Source organism: Chiloscyllium plagiosum, chromosome 19, assembly GCF_004010195.1.
Source record: "Chiloscyllium plagiosum isolate BGI_BamShark_2017 chromosome 19, ASM401019v2, whole genome shotgun sequence".
Lineage (NCBI taxonomy): Eukaryota > Metazoa > Chordata > Chondrichthyes > Orectolobiformes > Hemiscylliidae > Chiloscyllium > Chiloscyllium plagiosum.
Window position 1 is genome coordinate 16,527,692 of NC_057728.1, and position 18,160 is coordinate 16,545,851.

At 42.4% G+C, this 18,160-nt stretch overlaps 1 protein-coding gene across 8 annotated transcripts in view; it reads right to left on the reverse strand.

Annotated features, from left to right (window-relative positions):
• Positions 1–18,160, reverse strand: part of LOC122559542 — a 68,658-nt gene that overhangs the window by 17,332 nt on the left and 33,166 nt on the right. For 4 of the 8 annotated variants that reach the window (XM_043709184.1, XM_043709185.1, XM_043709183.1 and 1 more), the window contains 3 exons: positions 12,685–17,014; positions 10,126–10,194; positions 7,754–7,831 (listed from right to left, as the gene is read on the reverse strand). In XM_043709184.1, the coding sequence (XP_043565119.1) occupies positions 7,754–7,831; positions 10,126–10,194; positions 12,685–16,885 (4,348 nt within the window). In that variant the 5' untranslated portion in view covers positions 16,886–17,014. Of the gene's footprint in view, positions 1–7,753; positions 7,832–7,868; positions 7,958–8,720; positions 8,782–10,125; positions 10,195–12,684; positions 17,015–18,160 lie in introns of those variants that run through there. The other 4 variants (XM_043709189.1, XM_043709188.1, XM_043709186.1 and 1 more) reach the window with 4 other exon arrangements.

The following is an 18,160-nucleotide window of genomic DNA, read 5'->3' on the forward strand; positions in this document are numbered from 1 at the left end:
TGACTAGTTCAGAAAATCGTTACCACCATTCACTTCTAGATTTGGAGCACAGTAACAAGGGTGTCTTGAGTCCCCAGTAGCTTTCCTATCATTGTCAATTACACCTTTAATAGATCTTACAGAAACAAACTCCCTGCTTGCCGTTGTCATCACTTTCCACTTCTCGAACGTTAGTTTGCCATGATTCCAAACATTACTTTTAACTTCTTCTGTATTTCATGTCATTGGAACAGGAGCATCCTGGTCAACATGCAGCCAGCTATTCAGCTCATCTCTGGAAAAGTTGTCCCTCGTGATTTACAGCAGGGTAGTCAACCAATAAGAACCTAGAACAGTACAGCACACGAACAGGCCCTTCAGCCCATAATTCCATCAGTTTTTCACTCAGTTTTCATGTACTTATTTTACCACACATTAAATTTCTCAAAGTAGTCCTCGTTAGATGATCCTTCTTCAAACATGATGGCACATGACCAGTGGCTCAGTGGTTAGCATTGCTGCCTCACAGCAGCAGAGACCCAGGTTTGATTCCAGCCTCTGGTGACTGGCTGTGTGGAGTTTGCACGTTCTCCAAGTCTGTGTCGGTTTCCTCTGGGTGTTCCGGTTTCCTCCCACAGTCCAAAGCAGGCAGGTGAGGTGGACAGGCCACACTAAACTGTCCCATAATGTCCAACAATGTGTAGGTTGGGTGAATTAGCCATGGGACATGCATGGTTACAAGGATAGAGTGGGGGGTGGATCTGGGGGATATTCTTCAGAGGGTTGGTGTGCACTCGATGGGCCGAATGGCTTGTTTCCACACTACAGAGATTCTATGACAAGTGGCCAAAGATTTGCCCACTACCTTTGTAGAGTTTCCCTTTTCACCTGGTTTCCATGCACATGACACATTAAAAATGGAGTCTTTGATACTGCACTTGAGACTAAAACTCATGTCTTCAGAGGGTCAGTGTGCACTCGCTGGGTTGAACGGCTGCTTCCACACTGTAGGGATGCTATGAATCTTTCCTTCATGGCTCATCAGCTTTCTCATGCAATCACATCGGTAAAGCATTTTTCAATTTTGGATCACATCCTAATCCATTGGCTAAATCAAATTCATCATATTAAGATGGAAAAAAACAAGGATACTGCCATTAACAGGCACTTTTGCAGAGAGAGGAGTAGTGCAATGACCTAAACAAAGCACAACTTTTGTCAGGCATTCCTTTCTTTTGCAGATATTCTTTCACATTCAGCAAAAGACTTCTGCACCTATCTTTGCAATCAACAAGGAATTTAATTATGCCACTTTAACACCAATGTTTGCATATTTCACGATAAGTCAATTCCAACTCAAGCATCCCCACTGTATTCGTGCACATTAGAACAGTTATACTGATTCTATTTTTCTTGAAACTACAAGCAAACTTTCATCAGCACCAGCTAAGGATTTACTTGGAAGGTATCACACATTACTTCAGTTTCATCAGCATTCTAGATTTGCACAGCGGTCAGGCCATGCTCAATCACAAGTTTACAGATTGCTGCTCCCCTTATACAGGTAGCTCTTGGATAATGCATGCTGAAGTAGTGCAATTCGGCGATAATGTCACAGAAGAATCAGGGAATGGTATTTTCGAGAACGCTTACCTCTGTTCGCAACAGCGCAATTTCAGCGGGGGATCAGTTTGCGCTCTTCCTCCCGCACGTGCACACATGCCCGCGCTCAAATCTCCGCACAGTTCTGCGCACACCCAATGCTCTTACCTTTCTGCACATGCGACAGGACTGCTGCCGACAGTGCAGCTGAGAGAGGTACTGTACAGAGAGCGGCTCTCTTACATTTTAAACCATGCTGTGTCAACTTTATTATTTCATCCTTCAGTCAGGCTGTGTTATAGTTTTGGGTGATTTTTCAGTGATTGAGGGGGATATTTTTGCTTGTCTGCCCCTAATCCCGCTTTTCCCATCAGCATTTTTTTTAAGTGCAGTTTTGCTGGAATGCAACTACAGCGTTATAGGAGAACTACCTGTACAATACAACTTCGCAAATCCCACGCCGTATTTTAAAGCAAGTGACCATCCCAGAAGAGGCACATAATTTTCATCTTAAAATTCTGTGTCTTTTCCACTAGTATTAGTCAAGATTTAATTTGATTTGGATTCGATTTGATTTGATTGTCACATGTACTGGAGATACAATGGAAAGATTTGTTTTGTGAGCAATACAGGCAAATCAGACCTCAAGTACATCCAACAGAACAGAATAGAGCATATAGTGTTAGATGTACACCTTCCAAACTCTAATGAAGCTCTTCAATCACTGTACAACTCAAGATTTAAAGCTGAAGGACAAAACGCAAGACGCACTCTACGCTTTTATCACACTGGTTTCACAAAGAACTCTTCATAGCTTTTTGCGGAGTGCTTTACCGCCTTAAATCATTCATGAACCAACAATGAATGCTGGAATAAAATAGAGTTGTGATGTTCACACTTTTCCAACCTCTCATATTCCCACTTTCTGTATCAAAGTCAGGCCAACACACGTTTGCCTCAGATTTTGCATGTGGGAGTCATCTTAGCCAACAGTGTATCGATGGGTGAAAGGTTTCAGGTGTAACAATCACAAATTACCTAACAGCGTGATCGGCTGCAATGGGCAGCACTGCTAGTGACAGCTGGAGGAACTACTGCATGCTCTGTGAACATATACACATCCCAAGTTCAAACAGATAGGTGCGATGAAACTCCATAAAAATGGTCAATTTCCTTTGCAACTTCTACAGCTTTCATGAGAATTCCACATTTGGGTGTCAGGTAATGGAGAGTTTAACATAACTAGATTCCAGCTATTGGTAAACTGCTGACATGTGGGCGGCACGGTGGCCCAGTGGTTAGCACTGCTGCCTCACAGCGCCAGAGACCCGGGTTCAATTCCCGCCTCAGGCGACTGACTGTGTAGAGTTTGCACGTTCTCCCCGCGTCTGCGTGGGTTTCCTCCGGGTGCTCCAGTTTCCTCCCACAGTCCAAAGATGTGCAGGTCAGGTGAATTGGCCATACTACATTGCCCGTAGTGTTAGGTAAGGGGTAAATGTAGGGGTATGGGTGTTGCGCTTCGGCGGGTCGGTGTGGACTTGTTGGGCCGAAGGGCCTGTTTCCACACTGTAATGTAGTATAAAAAAATAATAATATGTAGCTCTACTAGTTAGAACTCAACCCGCACCAATCAACCACATTGCCCTGTGGCCCAACATTTCAACTCCCCCTCCCACTCTCCCAAAGACATGGAGGTCCTGGGCCTCCTCCACCATCGCTCCCTCACCACCAGAACCTGGAGGAAGAACGCCTCATCTTCTGCCTCGGAAAACTCCAACTGCAGGGCATCAATGTGGACTTCAACAGTTTCCTCATTTCCCCTTCCCCCACCTCACCCCAGTTCCTATTGTATGCTACTTTCTCCCCACCCCCACCGTCCTCTCACTTTCTCCCCACCCTTCAGGCTCTCTTCCCGTATTCCTGAAGGGCTTTTGCCCGAAATGTCGATTTTACTGATCCTCAGATGCTGCCTGAACTGCTGTGCTCTTCCAGCACCACGAATCCAGAAACTGACAAAACGCACTCTACACTTGCATGCAGACAGACACAGACTGACAAACAAAAGGCACGCTGACAGCTGAGTGGAGGGGAAAATATGGAATTCAATGCAACTCCCAGTTCACGTGGTTCACTGAGATAATCCTTTTTGCTTGCCAGGACTGGATACTCCTTGGTTTTTTTAGCGCCAGATACTTCTATTACTATGCAGGAAACATGGAGGAACTGGTTCACAAATTAGTGTTTCTCATTTATTGGTTGAAAACAAGTACAATACAGCAACTGAAGAGGGAAATAAATTGTCTAGCTCTTCAGGCTTTGGGTACAAGGCTCTCATACCTACAAGCTGCTTAGCTACCTAGTAGCCAATCACAGATGCTGACAGGCAGAAAGCCCTTGTCAATGACAACTGGTCACTTCACAGACCAGCTATTTGTTGCCAGTAGAGTCTTATCGCGTACACATTCCCTGATGCCATTTATCTGCAACCAACCTTTCTCCACTGTTTGAACAAGCAACAGTGTAATCAACACTCAAGGTACAGCAATACCTTCCACTATCCTTTATATTTCTAACAGTCCTTTTATCATTCCAGTCCATAAATCAAACATACAGGGAAATAAAATGCTAGCCTAGTTGCTCTACGTTACATGTGAAGATACCCAAAGCATTCCCTTTGTTGGCATTTTATAGTCTCTCTTCACTTAAACCATTTTTCTATTTTCTTACCAAAGTGGATAATGTCACATATCTGTAACAAATAACACTAGGAGCAGGAGTAGGCAACTCAGCTTACACCTGTGCTTCCTCCACCATTTGATATCATGGCTGATCTCATGTTGGCCTCAACTCCACTTTCCTGCCTACTCTCCAAAATCATCCCCTAATCATCCCTAATTAAAAATCTTCCCCTAACCTTACTGTCCAGCATCGACTGCATCCTAGGGTAGTGAATTTCACAGTCACTACCCTGAGAGAAGTAATTCCTCCTAAACCGTTTTAAATCTGCTATCCCTTATTCATAAATATATGACTTGATCTAGATTAAATCCAGCTATAAAATGTTGGCGGGTTCTGTGGCAGCCTCGACGTTTGTGTCCACTCACCTCTATCAAACTTATCGAGAACACACTCAGCCCCTCCCTATAAATCATTAAAATAAATTCTAAATAACTGAGGTACTACCAGTGATCCCTGTGGCACCCCCTAGCTGGTATGCTAACCTGACAACTGGTTACACCAAGCGTTTTGCCAGTAAACCAATCCTCTATCCACACCAACATTTCACTCCCAGCATGAATTCTTATTTTATGTAGCAACAAATTTGTGACACTGAAAACAATCCAAAAATGCCATTCCATCTGGTTTGCCGTGCTCTGAACATGGTCGGAAAAAAAAACTCAGGATGTTTGCCAAACAATTTCCTTTTCACAAAATCATTATGGCTCCGCATGATTGTGTCAACATTTTCTAATCGTCCTACTACTACTTAGCGGATACAGGATTTTCCATGTAACAGATTTTAGAGTAACTTATACCTTTCCGTCTTCTGTCTCCCAGCTTTCTTGTTTAGGTATGTTACATCTGAGGCTTTCCAAACCAATGGTATCTTTTTCAAATCTAACGAAGCTTGGAACCTTTCAAACAATGCATCCACGATGTCTGTAGCTCAATTTCAGAAGTCTTCAAGGATTCAGGCCATGAGGTTCAGAGCCTTGTCAGTCTTCAGTACTAGTTTGCCTAATATATTTCGTTTCACCTTCCCTTTTCCTCCTCAAATGTTTTATTATTTGGTCACATTTTGGAGATAGATGCAAAATATTTATTCAAAATCTGTTGCTTTGTGTTTCTGAATAGCCAGTCCTGCCCTTGAAACAAGGTTGACTTCAGGTACAATTCCTTTCAGTACCGTGTAAGATTTTCCTGTGTTTTTTTTTGTTATGGCATACACTCAATTTTTTTCTTTTTTAATAATCCTGTCCTTATTTCTCAACTTTGCTCACCATCACCATAAAAACAGAAAACAGAAACAGGCCAGTCATCATAATTACATGATTCTCTGTCACAACCACTCTAGCTCACCCCCTTAACCCATGGGTACTCTTTCTTAAATATGTGCAGGCACTGGCCTTGTACAGCTTTCTATGGTACAGAATTCCACACGTTCACCAAGCTCAGTGAAGAAATCTCTTCTCGCCACAGCCTGAAATGACAGACATTATTCCTAAGACCTTAAATTCCCCCAGCTGGGTAAGCATCATTCCTACATCCAGTACCTCTCTTCCAGTCCTGTCAGAAATGTTCTATGTTTCAATGAGATCCGCTCTCTCTCTCTGCATTTACATCCAGGCAAATTCACAAGTTCCCATTTTACATGTAACCAATGAGCTGTAGTTATGTGGCATTCTCAAAGTCCTACCAACCACCTTCATCTCGCTTCTTCACTAGCATTTGCAGTGCTCCATCCGGATTTCAATTATTTACCAATGAAGAATATCTTGGGACACGATGTTACAACAATCTTTAACCTTATAATACAAGATATTGTCTTGCTGCATGAGAGTATGCCATGTTCAATGTCTATCATTAAAGGTTTCACTTTTCAGTATGAATTGGAGTTGGTAAATTGTGATTTAGTGCAATGCTGAAGTCTTGGAAGAGCTGTGGATCTCCAATTACAGATCATCTCCTGATCTCCTACCGAGCTTGGATATGCAGTTATTTCAAAATATCCATTTGACTTAACCACACGCCAATCCCACTTAAAGTCCTTCAATTCAGGGCTACCGACAGTCCCCTGAGTGGACAACTCCAGAGGTGGTTAGCGTTCTTCTTAGCATTTCGTTTAGTCAGAAGATCCTATGAACTTTGCCACATATGTAGGCACCAAGTAACACACCGATCTTGAAATGTCGATGATTTATTGGGCACCAATAGGAACACCAATTGCCTGCTTCTCCCCATCTAAGCACCTGGCCTCTCAGAACTTTCTCAGCCAGAATAATTCAGGAGTCCGCCTTTCTTCACAGATATCATCTCTGCAGTGCAGGGTTTATAGCAGATCATCCCACTGGAAACATTTACTTTATCGTTTAGCAAAGTCTACTTCCCTTTCTTGTTTGTTTTTCAGAGGTTGGAAGCTATCTCCAGATGGAGTTATTTCACCAATGGGGAGGCAGATATAGCCACGTGTCAAATCTGTGTGTCTGTTGCCAGGAATTGATCTAGGAGCTGGTAGTTTAGATGCTCCATGAAGAAGCATTTTGTCAATTCCTGCAGGTAAACGAATTCAGGACCATTCTTCATTATGGTGTCTGCTGCTGAGTTCTACTTTGCATTCAACAACCCTTCGAGAAAACAAAACTTGATAAGAAATTTCTGCAATGAATTACAACCCATTTCATTATTTCAGGTAGCATACTAATTATACTGCACTCCAAATTATTAGCAATAAGTGAGTAATGATAACATAATTTCTTGGACTCTTCATTGCGACTTGCAACACACACACACACACACACACACACATGAGATGTAACGTAGTGGTAATGTCAGAACCAGAAGGCCAAACTGATGTTCTGGGAACATGGGCTCAAATCCCACCATAGTAGATTCAATTCAACTAAATCTGGACTAAAAAGCTGGCTTAATGGTCACCATATATCCATGGTCAATAATCATAAAACAAAGTATGGTTAACTAATGCCCTTTAAGGAAACCTGCCATCTTGACCTGGTTTGGACTAGATCCACAGCAGACTCAACTGCATTCTGGGCAATTAGGGATGGGTTAAGAAATCTGTGGACGCGCAAATCTGATGAGTGAATAAAAGGAAATGCTCCCATGTCGTTTCTTCGGACTTCTTAAGCATATTATGTAAATGCAAGTTGTTCTTGTTTTAAGGACAAAAACTAATAAAGTTACTTGATTCTTGACACTGCTAGCTCAATGCTCCAAGTCAATGATTTCATTGGTAACAGTCACAAAACAACCCCAAGATTTCAAACAACATTTGAACAGAATTGCTAAGCCAAGTATCGTGCCAAACACAACAACAGGAAAGAAAGGTAATTATCCTGCAGTATCCTTATTTGATAATTACACACACCATAACATGGGAAATTCAGCCAAACTGCATGACAGAAACAAAAAAAAAAATCGACAAAATCCTCACCAGCATCATATCTTGTTTTCTTCTGCGGAGTACAGTTCTTCTCCAGACTAGGGCACTTGGCAGATTTTCCTTCCTTTCCTGGAAGAGTAGCGAGCAGCAAGTTTTATCAGTTAACGAAAAATGCTCCTTCTACACAACGTCTCTTAATCACTTACCAGGGCTGGCATTTAGATCTTTTGAGGCCAATGTTTGCAAGATCCAGGTCTTTTGATGGAAATCCATACGGAAACAAAATTTTCCAACGTTTCAAATGTTTATTATGTATATATACACATGTACAACAATACGAAAACCAAAAATAAGAAGTGGACAGTAAAGGAATTTGATCCCAACATATTCTGTCAGACAAGTGTATGGTTTACAAGAGAAAGATGGTAATTATAGATAAAGGCATCTATACAGCCCATTCTGATTTGTCCATTTATAAAGAGATCTACAGTTTAAAATGTATTTCTGGGTTTCTGCCTACACTGGTCTACTTGGAGAGCCAGTCTGTATGATCACTTGTGTGAAACAGAGCTTCTCAAAATCAGTTATATTTTGCATGACTGAACACTTCTTCTGCAATTGACAGTACTATTTATCCTTCCCATTTCTTAGACATACGGGTCAACTTTCAACATACACTTCTAACTTGAAAAGTCCAAGTTTATTCCACGTTTCTACAAAATTCACTATCCTGACAATGGAGAAAAAACATGCAACTGCTCTGAGCAGTGCCTGTAGCATCGCAATACAGCACTGTCTCTTGGTGCCAGGACCTATTCTGGTCTATACACTACCTAACACTTATTCTGGCCAAGACAGTTAGAGGTCCAATATATTTTTAAAAACTTGTTGCTCTGAATTGATTGGACATGTCAGGTAAAGTCTACAGTTCCTTTTCAACTTTGCCTGTTTGAACACTGCTCATGTTGTATGTTAGACACTCATACAGCACCTTAAATTGACAGCATTCAAATTTCACCTTTGGCTTGTTTTTTGCATCTGCTTCTGCAATTTCTTTGCTTCGACCTGATATTTGGTACCTGAAGTGAAGAAGACTTTTACTAAACTATGGAGCAGAACTCACTTTTCACACACAAAAAGCTAGACAATTAGCTAAAGATAAATTATTCATTCAGTTAATTTCAACACTGTCTTATAATGTACTAACATCCAGTATGTTTGAAATAAAATGCAAAACCATCATAGCTCCTGTAATGAATGAAGAAATAACAAAGAGCTCAGGAATGGTCAAGTTAAATAAATTGAGAGCAGGTCTTAAATGGTCAATGCAGAGGCAGAGCCATACATATCAAGAACACTTCAGCAACATTGGCTTCAGTGGCGATTGACAGGACACAGGCGGATTGCTGATCAGTGAAGCAAATGGGAATCAGAGTGGGCAATGGACTAGACATTGGGAAAGCGAGAGCAGGGACAGGGTACAGGAGACACTAAGAAAATAAAAACCATTTTAAAACGTGCTTTTATTTTGGAATGCTGCAGACAGGACTAGGCCATACCACAGAAGATTTCTTTTTTTCCCCTGTTGTTTGAGTCAGAAGTCACACGGCACCTGACGAAGGAGCAGCGCAATGAAAGCTTGATGATTTCAAACAAACCTGTTGGACTACAACCTGGTGTTGTGAGACTTCTGATTTAGTCCACCCCAGTCCAACACCAGTACCTCCACATTATGGCTACTTACTATTTCTGAGCATTTGCCAATTAGCTAAATAGAAACAAACAAAAACCAACAAACAGTCTGATCAATTTCCAGAGAGATGACACAAAGGTAGTAATGCCCCAAGCCACCCACTGCAAGGCAGTCAGATGCAACTTGATACTATATGGATCTTAAGATCTCAGTGTACCATACAAGGCCACCACAGGAGAACCAGAAGTCAGAATAATACTGGTTGATTAGCAGTTTGACAAAGTGGAGAACTAAATAATTTTGGAACACTGACCATTTTATACTGGGGGGCCCTCATAAGGAATCTCAAATGTTTGACAGAAGTACCCATACATTAATTACACTGATTTTTCTTCCACATTAACATGGTTGGTATGAAGCTGTAGATTAATCCAGGTCATTGTTCTCAAAGTTATGCAGGACCAGCAGCTAGATCAAACCTGAAACCTGCATTAATCTTTTTTTCCAACAGCAATGGTTTGTGTCAATTGCAGGACAAGTGAAGCATAAAAGCAAGATACATCAGCAGGGACGAAGAGTAGCATTATTAACTTGGCCATGAATGAAGTGTTCAGACAGTCTGAACACATTTCAGAGCATGCCTTCTGCTTTGTCACATGTAGTGAACTTTATTTTCCATTTTGATCATTTAAATTTAAAAAGAGGAAAAGAGACACTACAAGATCCTCACCCCGAGTTTCACTTTTCCTTTGTTTCTGTGGACTCCGGCAATTAGAAGCATCAGGTTTCCTTTTCATGACTAAAAACAAAATTAATGCATCAGGTTTGAAATATTCAAAATCTTTCTTCCATTTTCAATTTAGAAATATTTCATACAGAAGCACTTTCATTCTCTCCTGGGAAATTAAATGAGTGCAGAAGTGGGCAGGTGAGAAGTTTATAACGTGCCGTGGCAGACATGACTATGCGGGAAAGCCACAAGGATCAATTCTGTGGTATATTGGTATTTCATTGGAGACATTGCTTTCACAAGTTTGCTGCTGGTATTCATGTATTGTGTACGCTGTTTAACACTGCAGTGAATTCAGTCACATTTTCAATTTATACCACCATATAAAAGACCAAATAGAAAAGCATACAATTAAAGATACCTTCCTTCTCCTTCCAAATCTGACCAATCCACAAGATTTGCATTTAGCTTTCTAAAATGGTCTACCTGTACTCCAAACTTGATTTTATTTCAATCACTGGTATTTTCCGAACTCTCAATAGTTTTGCTTCCACTTCTACCACTTATAATATACAATTTTTTCAGTAGAACAATCCTTAGCAACATTGATCACTCGATCTCACCAAGCTTCGATTGTGTTGAGTGTCTCAAAGACAAATGTTAGAAACTACAAATGTGTCCAGGTCCTGGCCCTACCTTCATAACGTCTCTAGCCTTACATGATGTTATGTGCAATATCCTGACCTCCTAATTGCTCCCCGCGCCCAAGTGTTCACACTATAATGTTGTACCTTTAAGAAAGGTTGTAAGAGGAAACCAGGGAACGACAGACCTGAGTCTGACTTTGGCTGTGGGTAAATTGTTGGAGGTGATTATAAGAGATAGGATTGACGGACATTTAGAGACGCAAATATTGATTAAGGATTGTCAGCATGGTTTTGTGCGAGAACTCTCTCTCAAACTTGAGAGTTTCTTTTGAGGAAGTTACCAAAAAGATTGATGATGGCACAGCAGTAGACATCGTTTATTTGGATTTTAGTAAAGCCTTTGACAAGGTTCCGCACTGTAGACTAATTAGCAAAGTTAAGATGAGCTTTCCAATTAGATACACAATTGGCTTTACAGTAGAGGACAGTAATGGTGGAGGGTTGCTTTTCAGACCGGAGACCAGTCACCAGCAGTGTTCTGTAGGGATCCGTACTGGATCCTCTTCTGTTTGTCATTTATATAAATGATTTGGATGAGAATATAGAAGGTATGGTTAGTGAGTTTGCGGACAACACCAAAATTGGTGGCATTATCGACAGTGAAGAAGGTTTTCGAAGATTGGAAGGGATCTTGATCAAATGGGTCAATGGGCTGAAAAATGGCAGATGGAGTTCTGTCTGGATAAATGTGAGATATTGCATTTTAGTACAACAAACAAGGACAGAGCTTATACTATTCACGGTAGGGCCTTGGGTAGTGTTGTAGAATACAGGTACCTAGGGGTGCAGGTACATAATCCTTAAAGTTTGTGTCACATACAGACAGGGAGGTTAAAAAGGCATTGGCACGCTGTCCTTCATTGTTCAGTCCTTGGAGCAAAGGAGTTGGGACGTTATATTGAAGTTGTACAGGATAGAGGTAAGGCCTCTTCTGGAGTACTGCGTCCAGTCCTAGTTGCACAGTTAAAGGGATGATATTATTAAGCTGGAGGGGGTTCCGAATAGATTTGACAGGATGGTGCCAGATATTGAAGGTCTCCATTATAAAGAAAGGCTGGATAGGCTGGGACTTTTTTTTTCCACTGGCGTGTAGGAAGTTGAGAGGCGACCTGATAATTTATAAAATAATGAGGGGTATAGATAGTGTTAAAGGTAGTTGCTTTTTCCCTCCCAATATGGGGAATTTAAAGACCTGGGGGCACATTTTTACAGTGAGGGGAGAAAGATTTTTAAAAGGCGGCATTAAGAGGCTTTTCTTTTTACACAGAGGGCGATTTGCATGTGGAATGAAATTCCTGAGGAAGCGATGGACGTGGATACAATTACGATGTTTAAAAGACATTTGGATGGAGATATGAACAGCAAAGGATTGGAGGGCTATGAGCCAGATATAGGCAGGTGGACCTAATTTCGTTAGGGATTCGGTTCGGCCTGGACTGGTTGGACTGATGGGTCTGTTTCCGTGCTGTATGACTATGACTCTATACCCGGTCCTTCACCAGTTGTACTCCCACCTTTCAGAGCTATAGCCACTCCCGATGTGCGACAGCTTTATGTAAAATCATCTCTGCAAATTATAGGGTTCGTAATTGCTCCCATGTGCGTCAAAATAAAAACAAAACATATGGGGCATCCTAGAATAGTTTCACAGTTAAGCTTTTTGACTGGGTATGGGGGAAGGGAAGGAATAGTCAGGAAGGAGGGTGCAGACTGTCAACACATTTGTTTTTACATCACACAGGCCAGGAGGTTTCCACAAAATTGGCAACGAGTGGTGATGGCATCAATGCACGGTCATTACGCAATAATCCCACATTGTTACTGCAGCTCAACAGCAGTCAGTGTATCATACCCTTGAATCCTAGCTTGACCCCAAGGTGGCGGTTAGTGTTACACTTGTCAGTTTGGTCACCAATTTTCTTTCTCAATATGTCTGAAGGAGGATCTCTGTTCCCATTTGTCGTTTGATCATCAAGTTCCAGAGCAGTCCACGTGTCTTTGTCTGGTTGAACTTCAACCAGATCTCGGGAAATGTCTTTGCTTTCCTTTCGATCGGGTTTCTCGTGAGAAGAAGCTTTGCAGGGTAATCCAACCGGTTCTTCAGACATTCTAAGAGAACTTAAGTGTGCAATGCCTGGCTTACAGAAACCTTCCACTTCATTGTTTTCTATTCGAGTATTGTTTGCACCAGCCTGTTGCTGCATAGCTTGAACAACACACACTTCTTGTTGAACGTCTCTCAAAACTTCATCCCGATTAGAGTCAGGAGCAGCATTGGAGCAGCTTCTGGGCCCAGTATTCCAGCTCTCAGATACTTCTAAAGCATGTCCTCTATGGGTGGCAACAGGCACACTGTGTAAAGTGGCCTCTACATCCATGTGTTTTCCAATACAATTTGGATCACTAGGCTCATTGCTATTTTGGTTCTCATGCATTGCATGTCGCAAATCTAACTGGTTTTCAGTTTTATTGCCTTGCGATAATTTACAATTGCAGTATATGCCAAGCACACCTGATGCAGCTAGCCAGGCATTAATACAACAATATTCCTTCCTTTCCCGTTTCGTCTTCTTTGCACAGCTGTTCTTATTGGTGACAGGCTGCAATGTAGGACTTTGGTCTCCCCACGGTCTACCTGGAAGCTTCATCGCCCCTGCCTTGGAACTGCCAGCCTTCCACACGTCACTGCTGGCATTCTGGGAAGGTTTACCTGGCATTTCCTCTTTCAGCCTCACATCTGAGCGATCGAACGTTTCAGACCATACACCTCCTGGAGGCAGCTTCTCATTTAGTTTTGGTTTTGCTATTTCAGCAAGCAGGTTCAGGATCTCAGTGTGTCCAAGTACCTTGATATTATAAGACGAGTTGCAGTCCAAATCGTCAACCAGGCTAGCTTTCACAGGCTCATCTGGCATTTGCACTTCTTCGGAAACACTCGCAGTTTCTATAGCGACACTTGGCTGTTTATGCTCACAATTTTCACTTTTTTGTTGATCGTAGTGTTTGCTGGCTGACTTTGCAGTGTTGGCATGTGCAAATTTGAAAGGATAAGGATTCCAGAAGTTCATTAAAGTTTCAATTTCTGTGTCAATTGAATGCAATAGATCATCAAGACCCTGAGGCTCACGATCTGAAAATTTTAAAGGAGGTGAATTATTAATCTCAACAGACGTGACATTCTGGTCAGAAACCACTTTCTCATCCTGCTCTTTGTAATCAGATGGTAATACTGAATGACTCTGTTGAGGCTCAGTAAAATCATCTTTGTCTGCAGTTAGATCTATTAAAATGTTCACCTGGCTAGTATGAGTTTGAAGGGTCTGCTGACTGGGGAGTTTTTCCTGCAAGACTTCCAATGCCGATTGTGCTTGCCCCCTTTGAGAAGATTCTTTTACTGACGGGCATCGCTCACACTCTAAATTAGAGAAGGGAGAACTCGGCACTTGTGGATTTTCCCTCACAGTATCACAATCTTCATGTGCTTCTTGGTCTTTCAAACTGGATTCTCCAGTTTCTTTTATTGTAGACTCGTCATTCAATTCCTCTTGTGAAGAGCCAGTTAGATCAACCACAGGGGAGGGGGAGCTCTGCTCAACGGTCTTCCACATCCCAGTATTGTCTCCCAATGAGAACACCCCAGTGATACAGATCTCAGACTGAAGTATATTACATTTGGCAACAGTCTGATCATCAACTATAAGCTCAGGTCTCTCTGAGCTGTCACTGCACTTCATCAACTCTGAAGAGTTTGTTGTTTCCTTTTCATCAGGTAGAGGCACATCTTTACATACGTTTTCACCCTTTGACAAACCCTCCAGAGCAGAAGCCATGAACCTTTTGTGAGGCGGACTATCAGTTACATTTTCCTGACCATCACACAGCATCAGGCAGTGTTGGAAACCACAGTCTTTCGACAAGACCCCTGCATCCAAAGTTAGGTTCCTCTTCTTCCCACTGACCTCAGTGGAAGACGGCAATACTTCAGACGGAGTCTTCTGACTGGGGTCCACTGACGTATTCACGCCATTTGCCGGTTCCCCAATTCCGCCGGCTGTCAGCGAGCTGATAATTTCTTCATGTTGTTGTCCAGTCAGGTTTAATGGACTGGCAGCTGCTGGCTGAGCAGTGTTAGATTTCTCAGACTCTGGAGTAGGTGCACCCGCAACTAAACTGGATGCTTCACCTTTGCATTCAGTAAGTCTCGCTGGCAAGTGTTCTTCTCCAGTTAATACTGTGGAGGGCTGACAGATAGAAGCAGCCTCCACATTCTGGCAATTCTGTACAAGCACAGACGGTGGGACTACAAGTACAAGGCCTGGAGTTGCCTGCTTCCCAGAGCTTTCACTGGGTACGAGGCAAACAGAGTGCAACGAGTTGCTAGCGTGAAATGCTTCAGATGAAGGAGTAGAACCTGAAGAAACAAGCTGAATTGTTTGTTTGCCTTCACTTGTGGATGCTATATTGACTGCCGAGCACAGCACATTTACAGAATGTGGAGAACCAGGAAAAGGAAGAGTACTCTGCTGTTCACTATTACACAAAGCCCCCATTTCAACTGGAGATGCAGTCACTGTCTGCTGCAAGGTTGAATTTGAACTGCCCACCGATGATACTCCAAAGTTACAATGCCCAGACAATGCAGTCAACTGGGAGGTCACAGGGACGCTGTTGTGTGAGCTTACATTAGCAGCTGAAATGAGATTTCCTGAAGACATTAAATTCTGCTGGGTACTGAAACTGGAAGACACCTGAGAAGTTATAATACTGACTTCATTCATAGTTGAAGGTGTAAAGTAAAAGTGAATATTATGTACATCTTCTTGACTGCATACATCTGGTTTGAGAGAGAGGGGAGGAACAGCTGGTGCAGGAGGAACTCTCTTCTGTTCAGTCATTTCTGTCAGGGATGATTGGTTTTGCATTTCAATAGATTTTGCCAAAGTTGAACAGGCATCTTCCAATTCTCCATTCTGATCACTTAATTTATCATGCAACTGAGTGCCTTCCACAGGCACGTCCTTGATGTTGGAGTTATCAGCAGACTGAAGAGAATGTGGATTTTGTTGCAAATCCTTCCAGTCGTGAGACATTGGGGTAACCCGGGCAAGCACCATTCGTTTTTGGCCATTTGAATTTGCTGATGCAAACCAAGAATTACTAGTAGTGTGCTGCGTAGTTGGCTGTGAACTCAAACAAGCGGATTGCCCTGTCTGTTCAGAAACTGGCAGAGTATTATTGGAAGAGCCAGCTCTTTCTTGTGCTCCATTTGTAAGAGCTGGCCAGCTTCTCTGGCCAAGTTGAGGGGGGACATTCTGGGTTATAATTCCTTCAGGACCTTTGTTCATATCTGTACCTACCTTGCCACAAGTCACCTTACCTTGTATCTGCCCGTCACACTTCACTACATTATTTGCCATTAAACCAAAAATTAAGCTACCATTGCCTTGAGGTTCAGAAACATTGACTTGTGTTTGGTCCATTGAAATTTGAGGTACACTCCCATTTGCAGATGATAACGAAATTAGCAAATTCGAAGAGTGGGCTAGATTCTGATTAGCTGAAACTGGATTGAAGGCTGGTAATACCCTCGCTGAATAGATTTTGTGGGCATTCGGAGTCTGAACAGTTTGGCCAGCGCTTGTGGTAGTCACCCATACAAGTCCGTTGACAGCAAGCTGCTGTACTCTTGTGCTGGTTACTGTACTGCCTTTGGGTAGGACTGGGATCGGCCATTTCCTTGGAAGAGGTTGAGATGCTGCCTGTGAAACAACTTGGTGGACTGAAGTGTTTTGTGCTTGCGAGTTAGCTTTAACAACCGAAAGCATCTGTTGAGATTTATACTCCTGGGTCTGCGCCATCGGTTGAACTGTCCCAATCATCTGGTTGAGTGTTTCGAGGGTCTTCTCAACAGGTTTAGTGTGGCTATTTGGCTGAGGGGGTGTGGATGCTGGATGCGCACATGTCCTGTTTGCAGCATAGGTGACATCATTGCGAATTGGCTTCGATATTGGATACGGTGGCAAGAATCCCCTCTTGCAATCGTACATTTTCATTGTTGCAGTTCCAGGCAAGAAATTTCATCACTTCTCAAAGGTGAATCATAACCAGTCAGCAGCTATCGAAGGTCAGGGGCACAAAGCTTATAACACTTGTAGATCCTGTGCCACAACAACATAGGAATTCTACAAAGAAAAGAGAATGGGACAGGAAATTAAGAGGTTGAAATTATACCTGTCATTCCCTACACTGCTCCTGAAATACTGTTGAATAAAAAGGTAATGGACAAACAATCTAACCTAGAAAGTAACCTATTTCATACAAGAGTAACCAAGGTAACGACTGCAAATCAAAGCTGTGCGTGAGAAATCATGTCTCACAAACTTAAATTAGTTTTTTGAACAAATAACAAAGAGCTTTGATGAGGGCAGAGCGGTAGTCATGATTGAAATGGACTTCAGTAAGGTGTTCAACAAGGTTCCTCATGGGAGGCTGGTTAGCAAGGTTAGATCTCATGGAATACAGAGCCATTTGGATAAAGAATGGATCAAAGGTAGAAGACAGAGGGTGGTGGTGGAGGGTTGTTTTTCAGACTGGAGGCTTGTGATCAGAGGTGTGCCACAAGAATCGGTGCTGGGTCCACTACTTTTTGTCATTTGCATAAATGATTTGGATGTGAACATACAAGGTATAGTTAGTAATTTTGCAGATGACACCAAAATTGGAAGTGGAGTGGACAGCAAAGAAGGGATCTTGATCAAATAGGCCAATGGGCTGACAAGTTGCAGATGGAGTTTAATTTAGATAAATGCGAGGTGCTGCATTTTGGAAAAGCACATCAGAACAGGGCTTATCAAATCAAAACAAATCAAAACAGGGTAATATGAGGTACTTTATATCACCCTGCTTTTACCTCAGACAGACTGGTCTTGCTTCGCAGAGATAGTGTTGGAAAGTCTGGAAAACTGTTTTTGAGCTGTGGTTACCCAAGTGTGACAATGACAGTTATTGAGAGAAAGTGAGGGCTGCAGATGCTGGAGATCCGAGCTGAAAATGTGTTGCTGGAAAAGCGCAAGTCAGGCAGCATCCAAGGAACAGGAGAATCGACATTTCGGGCATAAGCTCTTCTGCAGGAATGAGGAAAGTGTGTCCAGCAGGCTAAGATAAAAGGTAGGGAGGAGGGACTTGGGGGAGGGGCTTTGGAAATGCGATAGGTGGAGGGAGGTCAAGGTGAGGGCGATAGGCCGGAGTGGGGTGGGGGCGGAGAGATCAGGAAGATGATTGCAGGTTAGGAAGGCGGTGCTGAGTTCGAGGGATTTGACGAGACAAGG